The sequence below is a fragment of the Scyliorhinus torazame genome, chromosome 10, assembly GCF_047496885.1.
Source record: "Scyliorhinus torazame isolate Kashiwa2021f chromosome 10, sScyTor2.1, whole genome shotgun sequence".
Taxonomy (NCBI): domain Eukaryota; kingdom Metazoa; phylum Chordata; class Chondrichthyes; order Carcharhiniformes; family Scyliorhinidae; genus Scyliorhinus; species Scyliorhinus torazame.
In genome coordinates, this window is record NC_092716.1 from 128,869,172 (window position 1) to 128,886,524 (window position 17,353).

At 50.2% G+C, this 17,353-nt stretch overlaps 1 protein-coding gene across 2 annotated transcripts in view; it reads right to left on the bottom strand.

The window, feature by feature from the left end:
- The window catches only part of fbxo3 (F-box protein 3), a 244,221-nt gene extending 227,089 nt beyond the window's left edge, over positions 1-17,132 (bottom strand). Inside the window, exons 1-2 of one of the 2 annotated variants that reach the window (XM_072518718.1) lie at positions 16,984-17,132; positions 8,354-8,443 (exon numbers count right to left, since the gene is read on the bottom strand). In XM_072518718.1, the coding sequence (XP_072374819.1) occupies positions 8,354-8,443; positions 16,984-17,084 (191 nt within the window). In that variant the 5' untranslated portion in view covers positions 17,085-17,132. The remainder of the gene's footprint in view (positions 1-8,353; positions 8,444-16,983) is intronic. The other variant, XM_072518719.1, reaches the window with a different exon arrangement.
- Between the last annotated feature and the right edge of the window lie 221 nt (positions 17,133-17,353).

The following is a 17,353-nucleotide window of genomic DNA, read 5'->3' on the forward strand; positions in this document are numbered from 1 at the left end:
TCCACCACACTCTCAGTATTGACCCTGTCTCCACCACACTCTCAGCATTGACCCAGTCTCCACCACACTCTCAGCATTGACCCTGTCTCCACCACACTCTCAGCATTGACCGTCTCCACCACACTCTCAGTATTGACCCTGTCTCCATCACACTCTCAGTATTGACCCCGTCTCCAACACAATCTCAGCATTGACTCTGTCTCCACCACACTCTCAGCACTGACGCTGTCTCCACCACAATCTCAGCATTGACTCTGTCTCCACCACACTCCCAATATTGACCCTGTCTCCACCACACTCTCAGCATTGACCCTGTCTCCACCACACTCTCAGCATTGACCCTGTCTCCACCACACTCTCAGCATTGACCCTGTCTCCACCACACTCCCAGCATTGACCCTGTCTCCACGACACTCTCAGTATTGACCCTGTCTCCACCTCACTCTCCGCACTGACCCTGTCTCCACCACATTCTCAGCATTGACCCCGTCTCCACCACACTCTCAGCATTGACCCTATCTCCACCACACTCTCAGCATTGACCCTGCCTCCACCACACCCTCAGTATTGACCCAGTCTCCACCACACTCTCAGTATTGACCCTGTCTCCATCGCACTCAGTATTGACCCTGTCTCCACCACACCCTCAGTATTGACCCAGTCTCCACCACACTCTCAGTATTGACCCTGTCTCCATCGCACTCAGTATTGACCCCGCCTCCACACTCTCAGCACTGACCCTGTCTCCACCACAGTCTCAACACTGACCGTCTCCACCACACTCTCAGCATTGACCCTGTCTCCACCACACTCTCAGCATTGACCCTGTCTCCACCTCATTCTCAGTATTGACCCTGTCTCCACCACACTCTCAGCATTGACCCCGTCTCCACCACACTCTCAGCATTGACCCCGTCTCGACCTCACTCTCAGCACTGACCCTGTCTCCATCAGATTCTCAGTATTGACCCTGTCCCCACCACACTCTCAGCATTGACCCTGTCTCCACCACACTCTCAGTATTGACCCTGTCTCCACCACACTCTCAGCATTGACCCTGTCCCCACCACACTCTCAGCATTGATCCCGTCTCCACCACACTCTCAGCATTGTCCCTGTCTCCACCACACTCTCAGTATTGACTCTGTCTCCATCACACTCTGTATTGACCCTGTCTCCACCACACTCTCAGCATTGACCCTGTCTCCACCACACTCTCAGCCCTGACCCTGTCTCCACCACAATCTCAGCATTGACTCTGTCTCCACCACACTCCCAATATTGACCCTGTCTCCACCACACTCTCAGCATTGACCCTGTCTCCACCACACTCTCAGCATTGACCCTGTCTCCAGCACACTTTCAGCATTGACCCTGTCTCCACCACACTCCCAGCATTGACCCTGTCTCCACCACACTCTCAGCATTGACCCTGTCTCCACCACACTCTCAGCATTGACCCTGTCTCCACCACACTCCCAGCATTGACCCTGTCTCCACCACACTCTCAGTATTGACCCTGTCTCCACCACACTCTCAGCATTAACCCTGTCTCCACCACACTCTCAGTGTTGACCCTGTCTCCACCTCACTCTCAGCACTGACCCGGTCTCCACCATATTCTCAGCATTGACCCTGTCTCCACCACACTCTCAGTATTGACCCCGTCTCCACCACACTCTCAGCATTGACCCCGTCTCCACCACACTCTCAGCATTGACCCTGTCTCAACCACACTCTCAGCATTGACCCTGTCTCCACCACACTCTCAATATTGACCCCGTCTCCTCCACACTCTCAGCATTGACCCTGTCTCCACCACACTCTCAGTATTGACCCTGTCTCCACCACACTCTCAGCACTGACCCTGTCTCCACCACACTCTCAGTATTGACCCTGTCTCCACCACACTCTCAGTATTGACCCCGTCTCCACCACACTCCCAATATTGACCCTGTCTCCACCACACTCTCAGCATTGACCCTGTCTCCACCACACTCTCAGCATTGACCCTGTCTCCACCACACTCTCAGCATTGACCCTGTCTCCACCACACTCCCAGCATTGACCCTGTCTCCACCACACTCTCAGCATTGACCCTGTCCCACCACAATCTGTGTTGACCCTGTCTCCACCACACCCTCAGTATTGACCCAGTCTCCACCACACTCTCAGTATTGACCCTGTCTCCATCACACTCAGTATTGACCCCGCCTCCACACTCTCAGCATTGACCCTGTCTCCACCACACTCTCAGCACTGACCGTCTCCACCACACTCTCAGCATTGACCCTGTCTCCACCACACTCTCAGCATTGACCCTGTCTCCACCTCACTCTCAGTATTGACCCTGTCTTCACCTCACTCTCAGCATTGACCCCGTCTCCACCACACTCTCAGCACTGACCCCGTCTCCACCTCACTCTCAGCACTGACCCTGTCTCCATCAGATTCTCAGTATTGACCCTGTCCCCACCACACTCTCAGCATTGACCCTGTCTCCACCACACTCTCAGCATTGACCCTATCTCCACCACACTCTCAGCATTGACCCTGCCTCCACCACACCCTCAGTATTGACCCAGTCTCCACCACACTCTCAGTATTGACCCTGTCTCCATCGCACTCAGTATTGACCCCGCCTCCACACTCTCAGCACTGACCCTGTCTCCACCACAGTCTCAACACTGACCGTCTCCACCACACTCTCAGCATTGACCCTGTCTCCACCACACTCTCAGCATTGACCCTGTCTCCACCTCATTCTCAGTATTGACCCTGTCTCCACCACACTCTCAGCATTGACCCCGTCTCCACCACACTCTCAGCATTGACCCCGTCTCCACCTCACTCTCAGCACTGACCCTGTCTCCATCAGATTCTCAGTATTGACCCTGTCCCCACCACACTCTCAGCATTGACCCTGTCTCCACCACACTCTCAGTATTGACCCTGTCTCCACCACACTCTCAGCATTGACCCTGTCCCCACCACACTCTCAGCATTGATCCCGTCTCCACCACACTCTCAGCATTGACCCTGTCTCCACCACACTCTCAGTATTGACTCTGTCTCCATCACACTCTGTATTGACCCTGTCTCCACCACACTCTCAGCATTGACCCTGTCTCCACCACACTCTCAGCCCTGACCCTGTCTCCACCACAATCTCAGCATTGACTCTGTCTCCACCACACTCCCAATATTGACACTGTCTCCAACACACTCTCAGCATTGACCCTGTCTCCACCACACTCTCAGCATTGACCCTGTCTCCAGCACACTTTCAGCATTGACCCTGTCTCCACCACACTCCCAGCATTGACCCTGTCTCCACCACACTCTCAGTATTGACCCTGTCTCCACCACACTCTCAGCACTGACCCTTTCTCCACCATACTCTCAGCATTGACCCTGTCTCCACCTCACTCTCAGCACTGACCCGGTCTCCACCATATTCTCAGCATTGACCCTGTCTCCACCACACTCTCAGTATTGACCCCGTCTCCACCACACTCTCAGCATTGACCCCGTCTCCACCACACTCTCAGCATTGACCCTGTCTCAACCACACTCTCAGCATTGACCCTGTCTCAACCACACTCTCAGCATTGACCCTGTCTCCACCACACTCTCAATATTGACCCTGTCTCCTCCACACTCTCAGCATTGACCCTGTCTCCACCACACTCTCAGTATTGACCCTGTCTCCACCACACTCTCAGCACTGACCCTGTCTCCACCACACTCTCAGTATTGACCCTGTCTCCACCACACTCCCAATATTGACCCTGTCTCCACCACACTCTCAGCATTGACCCTGTCTGCACCACACTCTCAGCATTGACCCTGTCTCCACCACACTCTCAGCATTGACCCTGTCTCCATCACACTCCCAGCATTGACCCTGTCTCCACCACACTCTCAGCATTGACCCTGTCCCACCACAATCTGTGTTGACCCTGTCTCCACCACACCCTCAGTATTGACCCAGTCTCCACCACACTCTCAGTATTGACCCTGTCTCCATCACACTCAGTATTGACCCCGCCTCCACACTCTCAGCATTGACCCTGTCTCCACCACACTCTCAGCACTGACCGTCTCCACCACACTCTCAGCATTGACCCTGTCTCCACCACACTCTCAGCATTGACCCTGTCTCCACCTCACTCTCAGCATTGACCCTGTCTCCACCTCACTCTCAGTATTGACCCTGTCTTCACCTCACTCTCAGCATTGACCCCGTCTCCACCACACTCTCAGCACTGACCCCGTCTCCACCTCACTCTCAGCACTGACCCTGTCTCCATCAGATTCTCAGTATTGACCCTGTCCCCACCACACTCTCAGCATTGACCCTGTCTCCACCACACTCTCAGTATTGACCCTGTCTCCACCACACTCTCAGCATTGATCCCGTCTCCACCACACTCTCAGCATTGACCCTGTCTCCACCACACTCTCAGTATTGACTCTGTCTCCATCACACTCTGTATTGACCCTGTCTCCACCACACTCTCAGCATTGACCCTGTCTCCACCACACTCTCAGCATTGGCCCTGTCTCCACCACACCCTCAGTATTGACCCTGTCTCCACCACACTCTCAGTATTGACCCTGTCTCCACCACACTCTCAGCATTGATCCTGTCTCCACCACACTCTCAGTATTGACCCTGTCTCCACCACACTCTCAGCCCTGACCCTGTCTCCACCACACTCTCAGCATTGGCCCTGTCTCCACCACACTCTCAGTATTGACCCTGTCCCCACCACACTCTCAGCATTGACCCCGTCTCCACCACACTCGCAGACAGAACATTCCAGATCCTTGCCACTCATGTGAACCTGCCTCCACCACACGCTCGGACAGAACATTCCAGATCCTAATCACTCGCTGTGTAAAAGTATTTCCACGTCATTTTTGCTTCATTCTTAAATCGGTATGCTCTGGTTCTCAACCCTTCCACCAATAAAAACAGTTTCTCTTTTGGGTGCGGGACCCAGAGCCACCAAAAGTAGGAGTGTGGGTGGGCGACCTTTCTGACAGAATTCCTGAGGCTGGGGGAGGTCAAGTTCGTTCTGTGAGGATCGGCAGAGGGGTTCACAGGGAGGTGGAAGCAATTCATTGATTTCTTTCAGGGTGGGGTAGCACGGTGGTGCAGTGGTTAGCACTGCTGCCTCACAGCACCGAGGTCCCAGGTTCGATCCCGGCTCTGGGTCACTGTCAATGTAGAGTTTGAACATTCTTCCCGTGATTGCGTGGGTTTCACCCCCACAATCCAAAGGTCTGCAGTGTAGATGGATTGGCCACGCTGAATTGTCCCTTAATTGGAAAAAAATAAATTGGATACTCTTAAAAAAAAATGTTTTTTAATTTTTTTAATCGGTTTCTTTGAGGAGGATTGACAGGTCAGCAAGGGAGGGGGGTATGGTGGTTAAAATGGGGGAGCCTTCATGACAGCAGGATTTGAGTAGTGCAATTTTACGTGGCCTTGCGGAGGCCACACCTGCAACGCGTCCGCACCTTTGGTCATTTTACATAAGGAAGGACATAGTTGTCCAAGAGTGAAAGTAGCTAAGATTCACTAGAATGGCTCCTGTGATGGGTGATTATCTAATATGCTGATCAAGTTGGAGAGGGCAAATTCTCTGGAGTTTGGAAGGATGAGAGGTGATTGAATTGAAATAAATTCTTAAGGCCTTGACGGGTGGATACCGAAAAGATACCACACCCTCCCCTCGCTGGAAAATCTAGAACATGCGTATTAGAATAAAGTATTGGCTATTTAAGACCGAGAAGAAGAGAGATTTCTCCACTCAGAGGGTGGTGAAACTTCAGAATTCTCATGCCCAGTAGGGCTGTGGGTGCTCAGTCTATGAGATTGTGTATTGAGTCTGAAGAGATAGGAGAGGTCTTGAACGAGTACTTTTCTTCAGTATTTACGAATGAGAGGGGCCATATTGTTGGAAAGGACAGTGTGAAACAGACTGGCAAGCTCGAGGAGATACTTGTTAGGAAGGAAGATGTGTTGGGCATTTTGAAAAATTTGAGGATAGACAAGTCCCCCAGGCCTGACGGGATATATCCAAGGATTCTATGGGAAGTAAGAGATGAAATTGCAGAGCCGTTGGCAATGATCTTTTCGTCCTCGCTGTCAACAGGGGTGGTACCAGGGGATTGGAGAGTGGCGCATGTCGTGCCCCTGTTCAAAAAAGGGAATAGGGATAACCCTGGAAATTACAGGCCAGTTTGTCTTACTTCGGTGGTAGGCAAAGTAATGGGAAGGGTACTGAAGGATAGGATTTCTGAGCATCTGGAAAGATACTGCTTGATTAGGGATAGTCAGCACGGATTTGTGAGGGGTAGGTCTTGCCTCACAAGTCTTATTGAATTCTTTGAGGAGGTGACCAAGCACGTGGATGAAGGTAAAGCAGTGGATGTCGTGTACATGGATTTTAGTAAGGCATTTGATAAGGTTCCCCATGGTATGCTTATGCGGAAAGTAAGGAGGCATGGGATAGTGGGAAATTTGGCCAATTGGATAACGAACTGGCTAACCGATAGAAGTCAGGGAGTGGTGGTGGATGGCAAATATTCAGCCTGGAACCCAGTTACCAGTGGCGTACCGCAGGGATCAGTTCTAGGTCCTCTGCTGTTTGTGATTTTCATTAATGACTTGGATGAGGGAGTTGAAGGGTGGGTCAGCAAATTTGCAGATGATACGAAGATTGGTCGAGTTGTGGATAGTGAGGAGGGCTGTTGTCGGCTGCAAAGAGACATAGATAGGATGCAGAGCAAGGCTGAGAAGTGGCAGATGGAGTTTAACACTGAAAAGTGTGAGGTTGTCCATTTTGGAAGGACAAATATGAATGCGGAATACAGGATTAACGGTAGGGTTCTTGGCAATGTGGAGGAGCAGAGAGATCTTGGGGTCTACGTTCATAGATCTTTGAAAGTTGCCACTCAAGTGGATAGAGCTGTGAAGAAGGCCTATGGTGTGCTAGCGTTCATTAGCAGAGGGATTGAATTTAAGAGCCGTGAGGTGATGATGCAGTTGTACAAAACCTTGGTAAGGCCACATTTGGAGTACTGTGTGCAGTTCTGATCGCTTCATTTTAGGAAGGGTGTGGAAGCTTTGGAAAAGGTGCAAAGGAGATTTACCAGGATGTTGCCTGGAATGGAGAGTAGGTCTTACGAGGAAAGGTTGAGGGGGCTAAGCCTTTTCTCATTAGAACGGAGAAGGATGAGGGCCGGTTTGATAGAGGTTTATAAGATGATCAGGGGAATAGATAGAGTAGACAGTCAGAGACTTTCTCCCCGGGTGGAACAAACCATTAGAAGGGGACATAAATTTAAGGTGGATGGTGGGTGATATAGGGGGGATGTCAGAGATAGGTTCTTTACCCAGAGAGTAGTGGGGGCATGGAATGTACTGCCTTTGGAAGTAGTTGAGTCGGAAACATTAGGGATCTTCAAGCGGCTATTGGATTGGTACATGGATTACGGTAGAATGATGGGGTGTAGATTAATTTGTTCTTAATCTAGGACAAAAGTTCGGCACAACATCGTGGGCCGAAGGGCATGTTCTGTGCTGTATTTTTTCTATGTTCTATGTAGTATGTTGAAGAGGGAGAGCGATAGATTTGTGGTTACCCTGGGAATCAGGGATAGTTTGGAAAGATGGAGTTGAGGTAGATCGTCATTTGTAATCTTTCCAAATAGCAGAGCAGGGTCCAGGGGAGTGCATAGTCCACTCCTGCTCCCATTGCTCATGTTTTTATGACAATATATGGAGTTGGTGTTCGCTGGCAGCACAGTCAAGAGACAGTGTGCTGTACAGACTCAGATACGTTGCATACTACGTCGCGTAATATGTAGTGTGGGCAGCACGGTAGCACAGTGGTTAGCACTGTTGCTGAACAGCGGCAGGGTCCCAGGTTCGATTCCCGCTTGGGTCACTATCTGTGCGGAGTCTGCACACTATCTGTGCGGAGTCTGCACATTCTCCTCGTGTCTGTGTGGGTTTCCTCCGGGTGCTCCGGTTTCCTCCCACAATGCCCAAAAGACGCGCTCGTTAGGTGAATTGGACATTCTGAATTCTCCCTCTCTGTACCCGAACAGGCGCCGGAATGTGGCGACTAGGGGATTTTCAGAGTAACTTCATTGCAGTGTTAATGTAAGCCTACTTGTGACAATAATAAAGATTAAATTAAAAACTAATGAGACAGTAGAAATACAATGTGCAACAGATACGGTGCAGATTACAGCACCACCCTACACATAGGGCACTGAGTAGTGAACAGGTCTTCCCCTCCCTCTCAAATCCTCCCAACATCCTGATACTCACTCAGACAACAGCCAGTGTCGTTTGCAGTGCTTCTTCCACAGAGGGTCGTGACTACACAGGTGATAAAATCTCCGACACACAGACCTGCAGCTAGATTGAAAGAAGAAAGGGACTTCGTAATTAGTGAGAATGGCTGCTATCTTACAACAGCTTCAATATTCTTCTTTAACACAAGGTCTGTCAAGACCTCACATGATTCCAATTAATGACCCTCAAGCCAATATCTCTCTCCCCGTCTCAACTCTTTCTCATTTCTTTCCTTTTGTTTTCCCTCCTTGTTCCAGCCCACTCTCACAGCTCACTTCTCATCCCACATTGTGTGCCTGACTCTACTTCCATCACAAACGCAGCTGACCATTCAGCCCATCAAGTCTGTGCCAGCTTCTTTCAGTTACATCCATTCAACCATTTTTGCCTCGCATCACTACAATTCTTTTCTTTAAGTATCTATCCAGTTCCCTTTCAAAGACAATTGTTGAATGTTCCTCCGTCCCATCCAGGCAGTACATTCAAATCCCAATCACTGGCTGTGTACAAACCTTTGTTATGAAGTCTCTGGTTTTCTGACCATTCCACATCAATTTATCTCCTCTCTGGCCATTGGAATCAGTTCGTCTGCATTTTCTTCATGATTTTAAACAACTTAATCAAATCTCTTCTTAGCCTTGTCCATTCGAAATAGAACCACCGCAGCCTCTCCATCATTCCAGAAGAAATTCCTTCCTAACCTCTCCCGTCATTCCTGAAGAAATCTTTTTCCCATCCTCTCCCGTCATTCCTGAAGAAATCTCTTCCCCATCCTCTCCATCATTCCTGAAGAAATCTCTTCCCCATCCTTTCCATCATTCCTGAAGAAATCTCTTCCCCATCCTCTCTTGTCATTCCTATAGAAATCTCTTCCCCATCCTCTCCATCATTCCTGAAGAAATCTCTTCCCCATCCTCTCCATCATTCCTGAAGAAATCTCTTCCCCATCCTTTCCATCATTCCTGAAGAAATCTCTTCCCCATCCTTTCCATCATTCCTGAAGAAATCTCTTCCCCATCCTTTCCATTAATCCTGAAGAAATCTCTTCCCCATTCTCTCCATCATTCCTGAAGAAATCTCTTCCCCATCCTTTCCATCATTCCTGAAGAAATCTCTTCCCCATCCTCTCCATCATTCCTGAAGGAATCTCTTCCCCTGACGAATGTGATATAAAATAGTTACTTTAGAGATATTAGTTAATGTAATGTAGAAATAAGCCACTTTGATTCTGGCAAGTAGAGACAAAGGATTTTAGACCGCATGGAAAAAAGCAGGAAGAGGTGTGTCTATGAGTGATGCTGAATTGATAGGGGCCGGAGAAAGGGATTGGAAGTGAGCCAATCAGAATAGATCAAACAAGTCAGGAGGGACATAGGATGACCTATGGGTGTCGAGTATGTGAAACTTGATGCCATTTGAATGTATCAGTACTGATCTCTTTGTCTGGGACATTCACTTAGTCCCGGGGCTGCAGAGAGCAACATGTTATCTGTATCACTGTGGACTAGGTAGCTTGCAAGCTGAATAAAATAACTATTGTTATACTTGCAAATCCATCTCGACTTTTATTGAGGCCAGACTGACGGATAAAGAAATTTGGGATTCAACACCCCCTCCTTTCCATACATGCAGAAATATCTTCCCCATCCTCTCCATCATTCCTTGAAGAAAACTCTTCCGAGCCTCTCCAATATTCCCGAAAAAGTCTCTTCCCCATCCTTTCATTCCTTGAAGAAATCTCTTTCCCATCCTCTCCAACAGTCCTGAAGAAATATCTTCCCTATCCTCTCCATCATTCTCTGAAGAAATCTCTTCCCCATCGTCTCAATCGTTCCTTGAAGAAAACTCTTCCCCATCCACTCCATCAATGCTGGAGAAGTCTGTTCCCCAGCCTCTCCATCATTCCTCAAGGAATCTCTTCCCCAGCCCTTCCATCATTCTTTGAAGAAATCACTTCCCCATCCTTTCCAACATTCCTGAAGAAATCACGGCGCACCCTCTCCAACATTCCTGAATAAATCTCTTCCCCATCCTTTCGAACATTCCTGAATAAATCTCTCCCCCATCCTCTCCATCAGTCCCTAAAGAAATCACTTCCCAACCTCGCCATCATTCCTGAAGCAACCTTTACCCTAGCTTCTCGATCAACCTCTTCCCCAGCCTCTCCAAAATTCCTGAAGGAATCACCTCCCATGTCTCTCCAACAAGGGGCTTTTCACAGTAACTTCATTGAAGTCTACTTGTGACAATAAGCGATTTTCATTTTCATTTCATTTTTTTTCATTCCTGAAGAAATCTTTTTTCCATCCTCTCCAACATTCCCTTAAGAAATCTCTACCAGCCTCTCCACCACTCCTTGAAGAAACCTCTTCCCCATCGTCTCAATCATTCCTTGATGAAAATTCTTTCCCATCATTCTCCTGCCTTCGCCCCGTAGCCCTGACTAATCTAAAATCAATCTGAAAAAGTCGCCATGGTCCAAGATGACAAAAGGCTGCTTTCCCCTTTGAGGGGGAGAGCTGACTGGTGGTGATTTAACCTGAGGATCACCACACCTCAGGCCTGGGCGAATTTGAGAAGGCAGGGCCTTCATGAATAGCCTCAGCCTGAACAGGAATTGGTTCCGCGCTGTTTGCCTCACTCTGCATCACGAACCAGCTATCCGGCCAACTGAGCTTTCCTTTCTCCATCACTATCCTCCCTCCCTCCCTCACTCACTAACCTCCCTCCCTCACTCACTAACCTCCCTCCCTCACTCACTAACCTCCCTCCCTCACTATCCTACACTAACCACCAGGCAATGTGCCTCAATGACTACCGCCTGGTGGCCTTGACATCGATCGTAATGAAGTGCTTTGATAAGTTGGTCATGAGATACATCAACTCCATGCTCCCCAGAATGCTTCGATCCACTGCAATTCGCATACCACCACAATGGGTCCACAGCAGACACTATCTCCCTAGCCCTACATTCATCCCTGGAGCATCTCGACAACAAGGACTCCCACGTCTGACTCCTGTTCATTGACTACAGCTCCACCTTGTAGCCATCTGGGATGGCCACTTCCCGATTACAAAATGGACACTTTGCAAAGAATGCAGGGAAAATTGGACAATACCGAAAAAGCAAGCAGGTGCAAGTCGGTCTGTTAATTAGAGCTGTAGCTCTCAGACATGACCGATACTGCAGAACCATCTACATACTAATGAGCCATCCCCGGGAACAAAAGGCAACATTTAGATAAACAATGCTAAGGCAAACACCCCGGCGCCAGAGGAGACTAAAACAAAGCAAACCAACGGCCACCTAGGACACACCCAGCAACCAGGGAACCCACCCCTCTATTGGAGGAAAATCGATAAGAACGATTGGGAAACGGCCCAATTAATTGGGGCCAAGTTCAAGGCCCGCCCAAAAGCGCGCAAAGCACTTTTGTGTATAAAAAGGATTCCCCAAGAGAGAATCGCTCTCTTGGCCTTCGCTCTCAGCGAGGAGAGACCTGCCAAAGCTACGCCAGACCAAGTAAGTTCCAAGTCAACGCAGGCTACGAGATAGACGCTCCTAGTTGCTATCCTGTAAACAGCTCAACCCAGCTGCCTCAGAACCTAGCAACGGCCATTGTTCCTCTGACTGAGTGGGCACACAAAGTATAGACTTTTTGTAACAGTGATAGTTTAGGTTGTAGAGTTTTATGCATGAGTATATTTGACTGTGTGTAAATAAATGAGCATTGCTTTTGAACTTACTAACTGGTGTATCGAGTCTTTGATCAGTATTCGGTTTTGAACCTTGTGGCGGTATCGAAAGATACCTGCCGACTCTTGAGCAAACGTAATTAAACAGAGCCAAATTAAGAGGCAACAGCAAGTTAGCAACAGCCTTCAACACCATAATTCAAGGCAAGCTCATTTCAAAACTCCAAACCTTGGACTTGATTCCTCCCTCTGGATCCTCGACTTCCTGACCTCTAGACCAGACCACAATCAGTAAGGATAAACAACACCACCTCCTCCACAATAATCCTCAATACCGGGGTCCCGCAAGGCTGCATACATAGCCCCCTACTTTACTCCTTATACACACATGACTGTGTGGCAAAATCTGGCTCCAACTCCATCCACAAGTTTGCTGATGACACGACTGTAGTGAGTCAGAGTACAGGAGGGAGATAGAGAACATGGTGCAACAACAACAATCTCTCCCTCAATGTCAGCAAAACTAAAGAGTTGGTCGTTGACTTCAGGAAGCGAAGTATCGTACACAGCCCTGTCTGCATCAATGGTGCCGAGGTGGAGATGGTTGACAGCTTCAAATTCCTAGGTGTACACATCACCAATAATCTGTCCTGGTCCACCCACACTGATACTACGACCAAGAAAGTACAACAGCGCCTATTCCTCCTCAGCAAACTAAGGAAATTTGCATGTCCACATTGACTTTTATCAATTTTTACAGATGCACCATAGAAAGCATCCTATCCGGCTGCATCACAGCCTGGTATGGCAACTGCTCGGCCCAAAACCGTAAGAAACTACAGAGAGTTATGAACACCGCTCAGTCCGTCACACAAAGCTGTCTCCCATCCATTGACTCTGTCTACACCTCCTGTTGCCTTGGGAAAGCGGGCAGCATAATCAAAGACCCCTCCCACCCAGGTTATTCTCTCTTCCAACCTCTTCCATTGGGCAGGAGATACTAAAGTCTGAGAACACGTACTAACAGATTCAAAAACAGTTTCTTCCCCGCTGTTACCATACTCCTGAATGGCCTGAACTGATCTCTCTACACATCTTAATCATAGAATCATAGAATTTACAGTGCAGAAGGAGGCCATTCAGCCCATCGGGTCTTGGAAAGAGCACCCTACCCAAGGACAACACCTCCACCCTATCCCCATAACCCAGTAACCCCACCCAACACTAAGGGCAATTTTGGACGCTAAGGGCAATTTATCATGGCCAATCCACCTAACCTGCACATCTTTGGACTGTGGGAGGAAACCCACGCACACACGGGGAGGATGTGCAGACTCCGCACAGGCAGTGACCCAAGCCGGAATCGAACCTGGGACCCTGGAGCTGTGAAGCAATTGTGCTATCCACAATGCTACCGTGCTGCCCTACTTCTCTACTTTGTAGCACTACACTCTGTATGCTTCCTGTTGTCTGTGCCTATGTATTTACATTGTCTATTTGTGTATGTTCTATGTTTTTCATGTATGGAACGATCTGCCTGGTCTGTGCGCAGAATACTTTTCACTGTACCTTGGTACACATGATAATAAATTGAAACATATCCTTCCTCCCTAACTATCCTCACTCATCCCCCTCACTCGTCTCACTCTCCATACTCTGGGAGATTTCCTCTCCACGATCACACGTTGGAGCAGCTCCTCTGTTTTCTCCAACTTTTATCTTGATAAACATTGATCAAAAGATGAAATAGTCCCCTCCCCTGATTCTATAATAATACATTCTCAGTGTCTATAGTCAGCTATACTCTTGTCACTGGAGAGAGCACTTCGAGGACCTCCCAAACCAAGACACATCCTTCGGCACAAGCGTTCTCGACACAATCCTGCAACATGCTACCCGCCACCATCTCAGCACAACCCCAGCTCGCCGTGAGGTTTAAAAAGTCATCTGACAGCTGAAGACGAACAAGGTCTCTGCCGCAGATAGAATCCGTGCAGAAGTACTAAAACGTGGCAGAGATGCACTCTTGACAAGAATCCACAACCTCATCACCCTTGTCTGGAAGGAAGAGAGCATGCTGGATGACCTCAGAAATGCCTTAATTGTGACCATCTTCAAGAAAGGAGACAGGTCTGACTGTGGAAATTACAGGGGGATTTCCCTAATCCCCGCCACGGGAAAGGTCATCGCGAGAATACTCTTTAACTGCCTGCTCCCAGTGGCTGAAGTATCAGTGTGGCTTCTGCAACACGCAATGGAGGCTCAGTGGACATGATCTTCAGCGCGTGACAAATTCAGGAAAACTGCAGGGAACAGCATCAACCTCTGTACAAGGCCTTCTTCGATCTTGTAAAGGCCTTTGACTCTGTCAACTGTGAGGGATTGTGGAGCATCCTCTTCAAATTCGGCTGCCCGCAGAAATTCGTCACCATTCTCCACCTGCTCCACGATGACATGCAAGCCGTGATCCACACGAATGGAACCACCACAGACTCAACACGTGTGCAAACTGGGTTCAAACACGGCTGCGACATCGCACCAACGCTCTGCTCCATCTTCCTCACATCAACACTCCACCCCATCATCCTGAAGCTCCCCATTCGAGTGAAGCCAACTTACTGGACAAGTGGGAAACTGTTCAATCACCGACGCCTCCAGTCCAAAACCAAGACCCCTCCCCAACCTCTGTCATCGAGCTGCAGTATGCAGACGATGCCTGTGTGTGCACACATTCAGAGGCCGAGCTACAAACCATCGTTGACACATTTATTGAGGCATATGAAAGAATGGGCTTCAGACTAAACATTCTGAAAACAAAGGTTCTCTGCCAGCCCACTCCTCCCACAAAAAACAGTGAGCCTTTGGACACTGTAGATAATTTCCCTCGCGAGCCTCCACACGGCACGAGCAGACATTGATGCCAAAATCAGACTGACTCCAATGCACCAATGCAGTCTTCGGACACCTGAGGAACGGAGTATTCGAAGACCGAGATCTCATGGTTTACAGAGCAGCCGTGGTGTCCCCCACTGCCAACCAGTGCCAGAACCCAAGCCCCTCCCATGTGCCGATCAGTGACGAGGACACCGACACGGACGGGAGCCATATTATGCCTGTGACCCAAGACACCCCGGAGCTCCAAATCCTTCCCAGAGACACTCATCTTGGTTGGACACTTTAGTGAAGAGACTCCCAAGACACTATCTGGTGCGCACCACACAGCTGATCCGGTACAGCCGGTGGAGGCAGGAATTCCTGAGGGGGCGGATGGACGGAGGGTGGGCCAATCCTAGGGTTTAGGGCTTCTGGAATGGACACTCCCAACTATAGTGGGAGCCAGGGTCTACAAGAGGGGTTATCGGCGAGCATCCACCATCTGCAGGTGCAGCTGGAGGAGTCAACCACATGGAGGAGCAGAGGTGCTGCCAAACATGCATGCCACCCAGGCCAATCCGCACAGGTGACATCTGCAGTGGAAGCATTGGGGACGAGGGTTTTGGCTAAGGATCAGTATGTCCAAGGCCTGGGGCACTCTCTGGAGCCATTAGCTGGAGTCCAGGACAGGGCTGCCCTCTCACAGGCAGACATTTGCCAGAGCTACCTGGACTTTGCAGCAGTGCTTCTGAGCATGGCCCAGTCACAGCGAGCCATGGCTGAGAACATCAGTAGCAATGCCCAGGCACTGGCCGACTTAGCGCAAACACAGAAGGAGATGACCCAGTCCCAGAGGGAGATGACGATGTCACTGGCTTATGTGGCAGAGCTCCAGGGGGCGGTGGCACAGTCACAGCGTGAATGGCGTAACCCCAGTCAGAGGCGGTCCACTCACTGTGCTTCATGGCCGCAAGCATGCAGATCCTGGTAGAGACCAGAGCGGGCCTCAAGGACTGGAAGCACCAGGTGGCGGGGAAGCCTCAGGAGATAGCTTCGCTTGCAACCCCGCCCCATGGGAGTACCCTGGGCTCATCAGGCATCCCAAGGGAGGAGGGGGTGTTGGGGCCCTTGCCAGTAACTCCAGCAGTGGAGGTGCCAGAACACCACAGCACCTCGGACCGAGGCAGGTTCTACTGATCCTGGCGCATTTAGTGTGCAGGACGCAGAACAGGGCAGCACAACGCCACCTGGGGCACCCGAGCGGCAGCTGGGCCCATCCAGGCCCGATCGCACCAGAAGACAGCCGCCAATGGGGACCTAGATTGCAGGTCGGGAAACACATTAGGCCGCCTCCACTCCTCATGTACCATCTGGGGATCCACCTAAGCGCAGCGTTAGGGCCCGCAAGGCCAGAAAGATAGACACCAGTTAAGTTGGCAGGGTGCAGAGCACAGTTTAGTTATAGGGGCTAGTGCATGTATATGTATATATTAGTTCACATTGAACACCTGTTTCATACTGTTACAACCTGCCTCGGTGCTCTGTCGGGTGTGAGGTGTGGGCAGCCTGGGCTGGCCAGAGTAGGGCACAGTGGGCAATGGGCAGATGTTGTGGGTGGGCTGACTTCCCTGACCTCCCCCCACCCATCACCACCACTGCCACCCCAGTGATTCAATGGCCCTGAGATGGAATGGCGAGCTTGCATGCAGCGATCACCCAGGTGGATGATGGAAAGTGCTACCACAGGCAGGAGTTAGACGTTGTCAAAGGATGCAGGGCACCAGAGCTCATCCCAGAATGGGCTGTCATCCCACACCGTTTCTCATTGGAATCGATTGTGCTCCACATAGTACGTTGCTAGCCCCTTAACAGTCTCTGAATTGGTCCAGGTGCTGCGCCAGGTTTGCGGTTGTGGAACTTAACAAATCCTGAATCAGCGTCAACACTTAGTGTCAGGAATGGAGAATCCTGCCGTCTCTCTCTACAGTTGTTTATATTCTCTCTCTCTCTCAACAATTATCTTTGTGATTTACCTGCCCAGGTCTTTATAATTCAAGAATCTGAGGATCAGCAGAATCGGTTCTGTCGGCAAAAGCTCGAGACCCAAAACCCCAGGCCCAGCGCGAGCCGCCATCTTCTGGCAGCGGAGGTGTCACCACCAAACCCCGCCTACCTGGGCGGCTTCACCGTCAAACCCCGCCTACCTGGGCGGCGTCACCGTCAAACCCCGCCCATTGAAGGACTGGCATCGCGAAGCTCCGCCTCCTGATGAATTTCATGAGCATCACCCCGCCCACCGGGGTGAGTCATCGCTTAGCCCCGCCCACTGAGGGAATGTATCGTTGATCATCGCCTGACCCCCCCCCCCCCAGTCCGTGCCTGACCCCCCCCCCCACAGTCCGT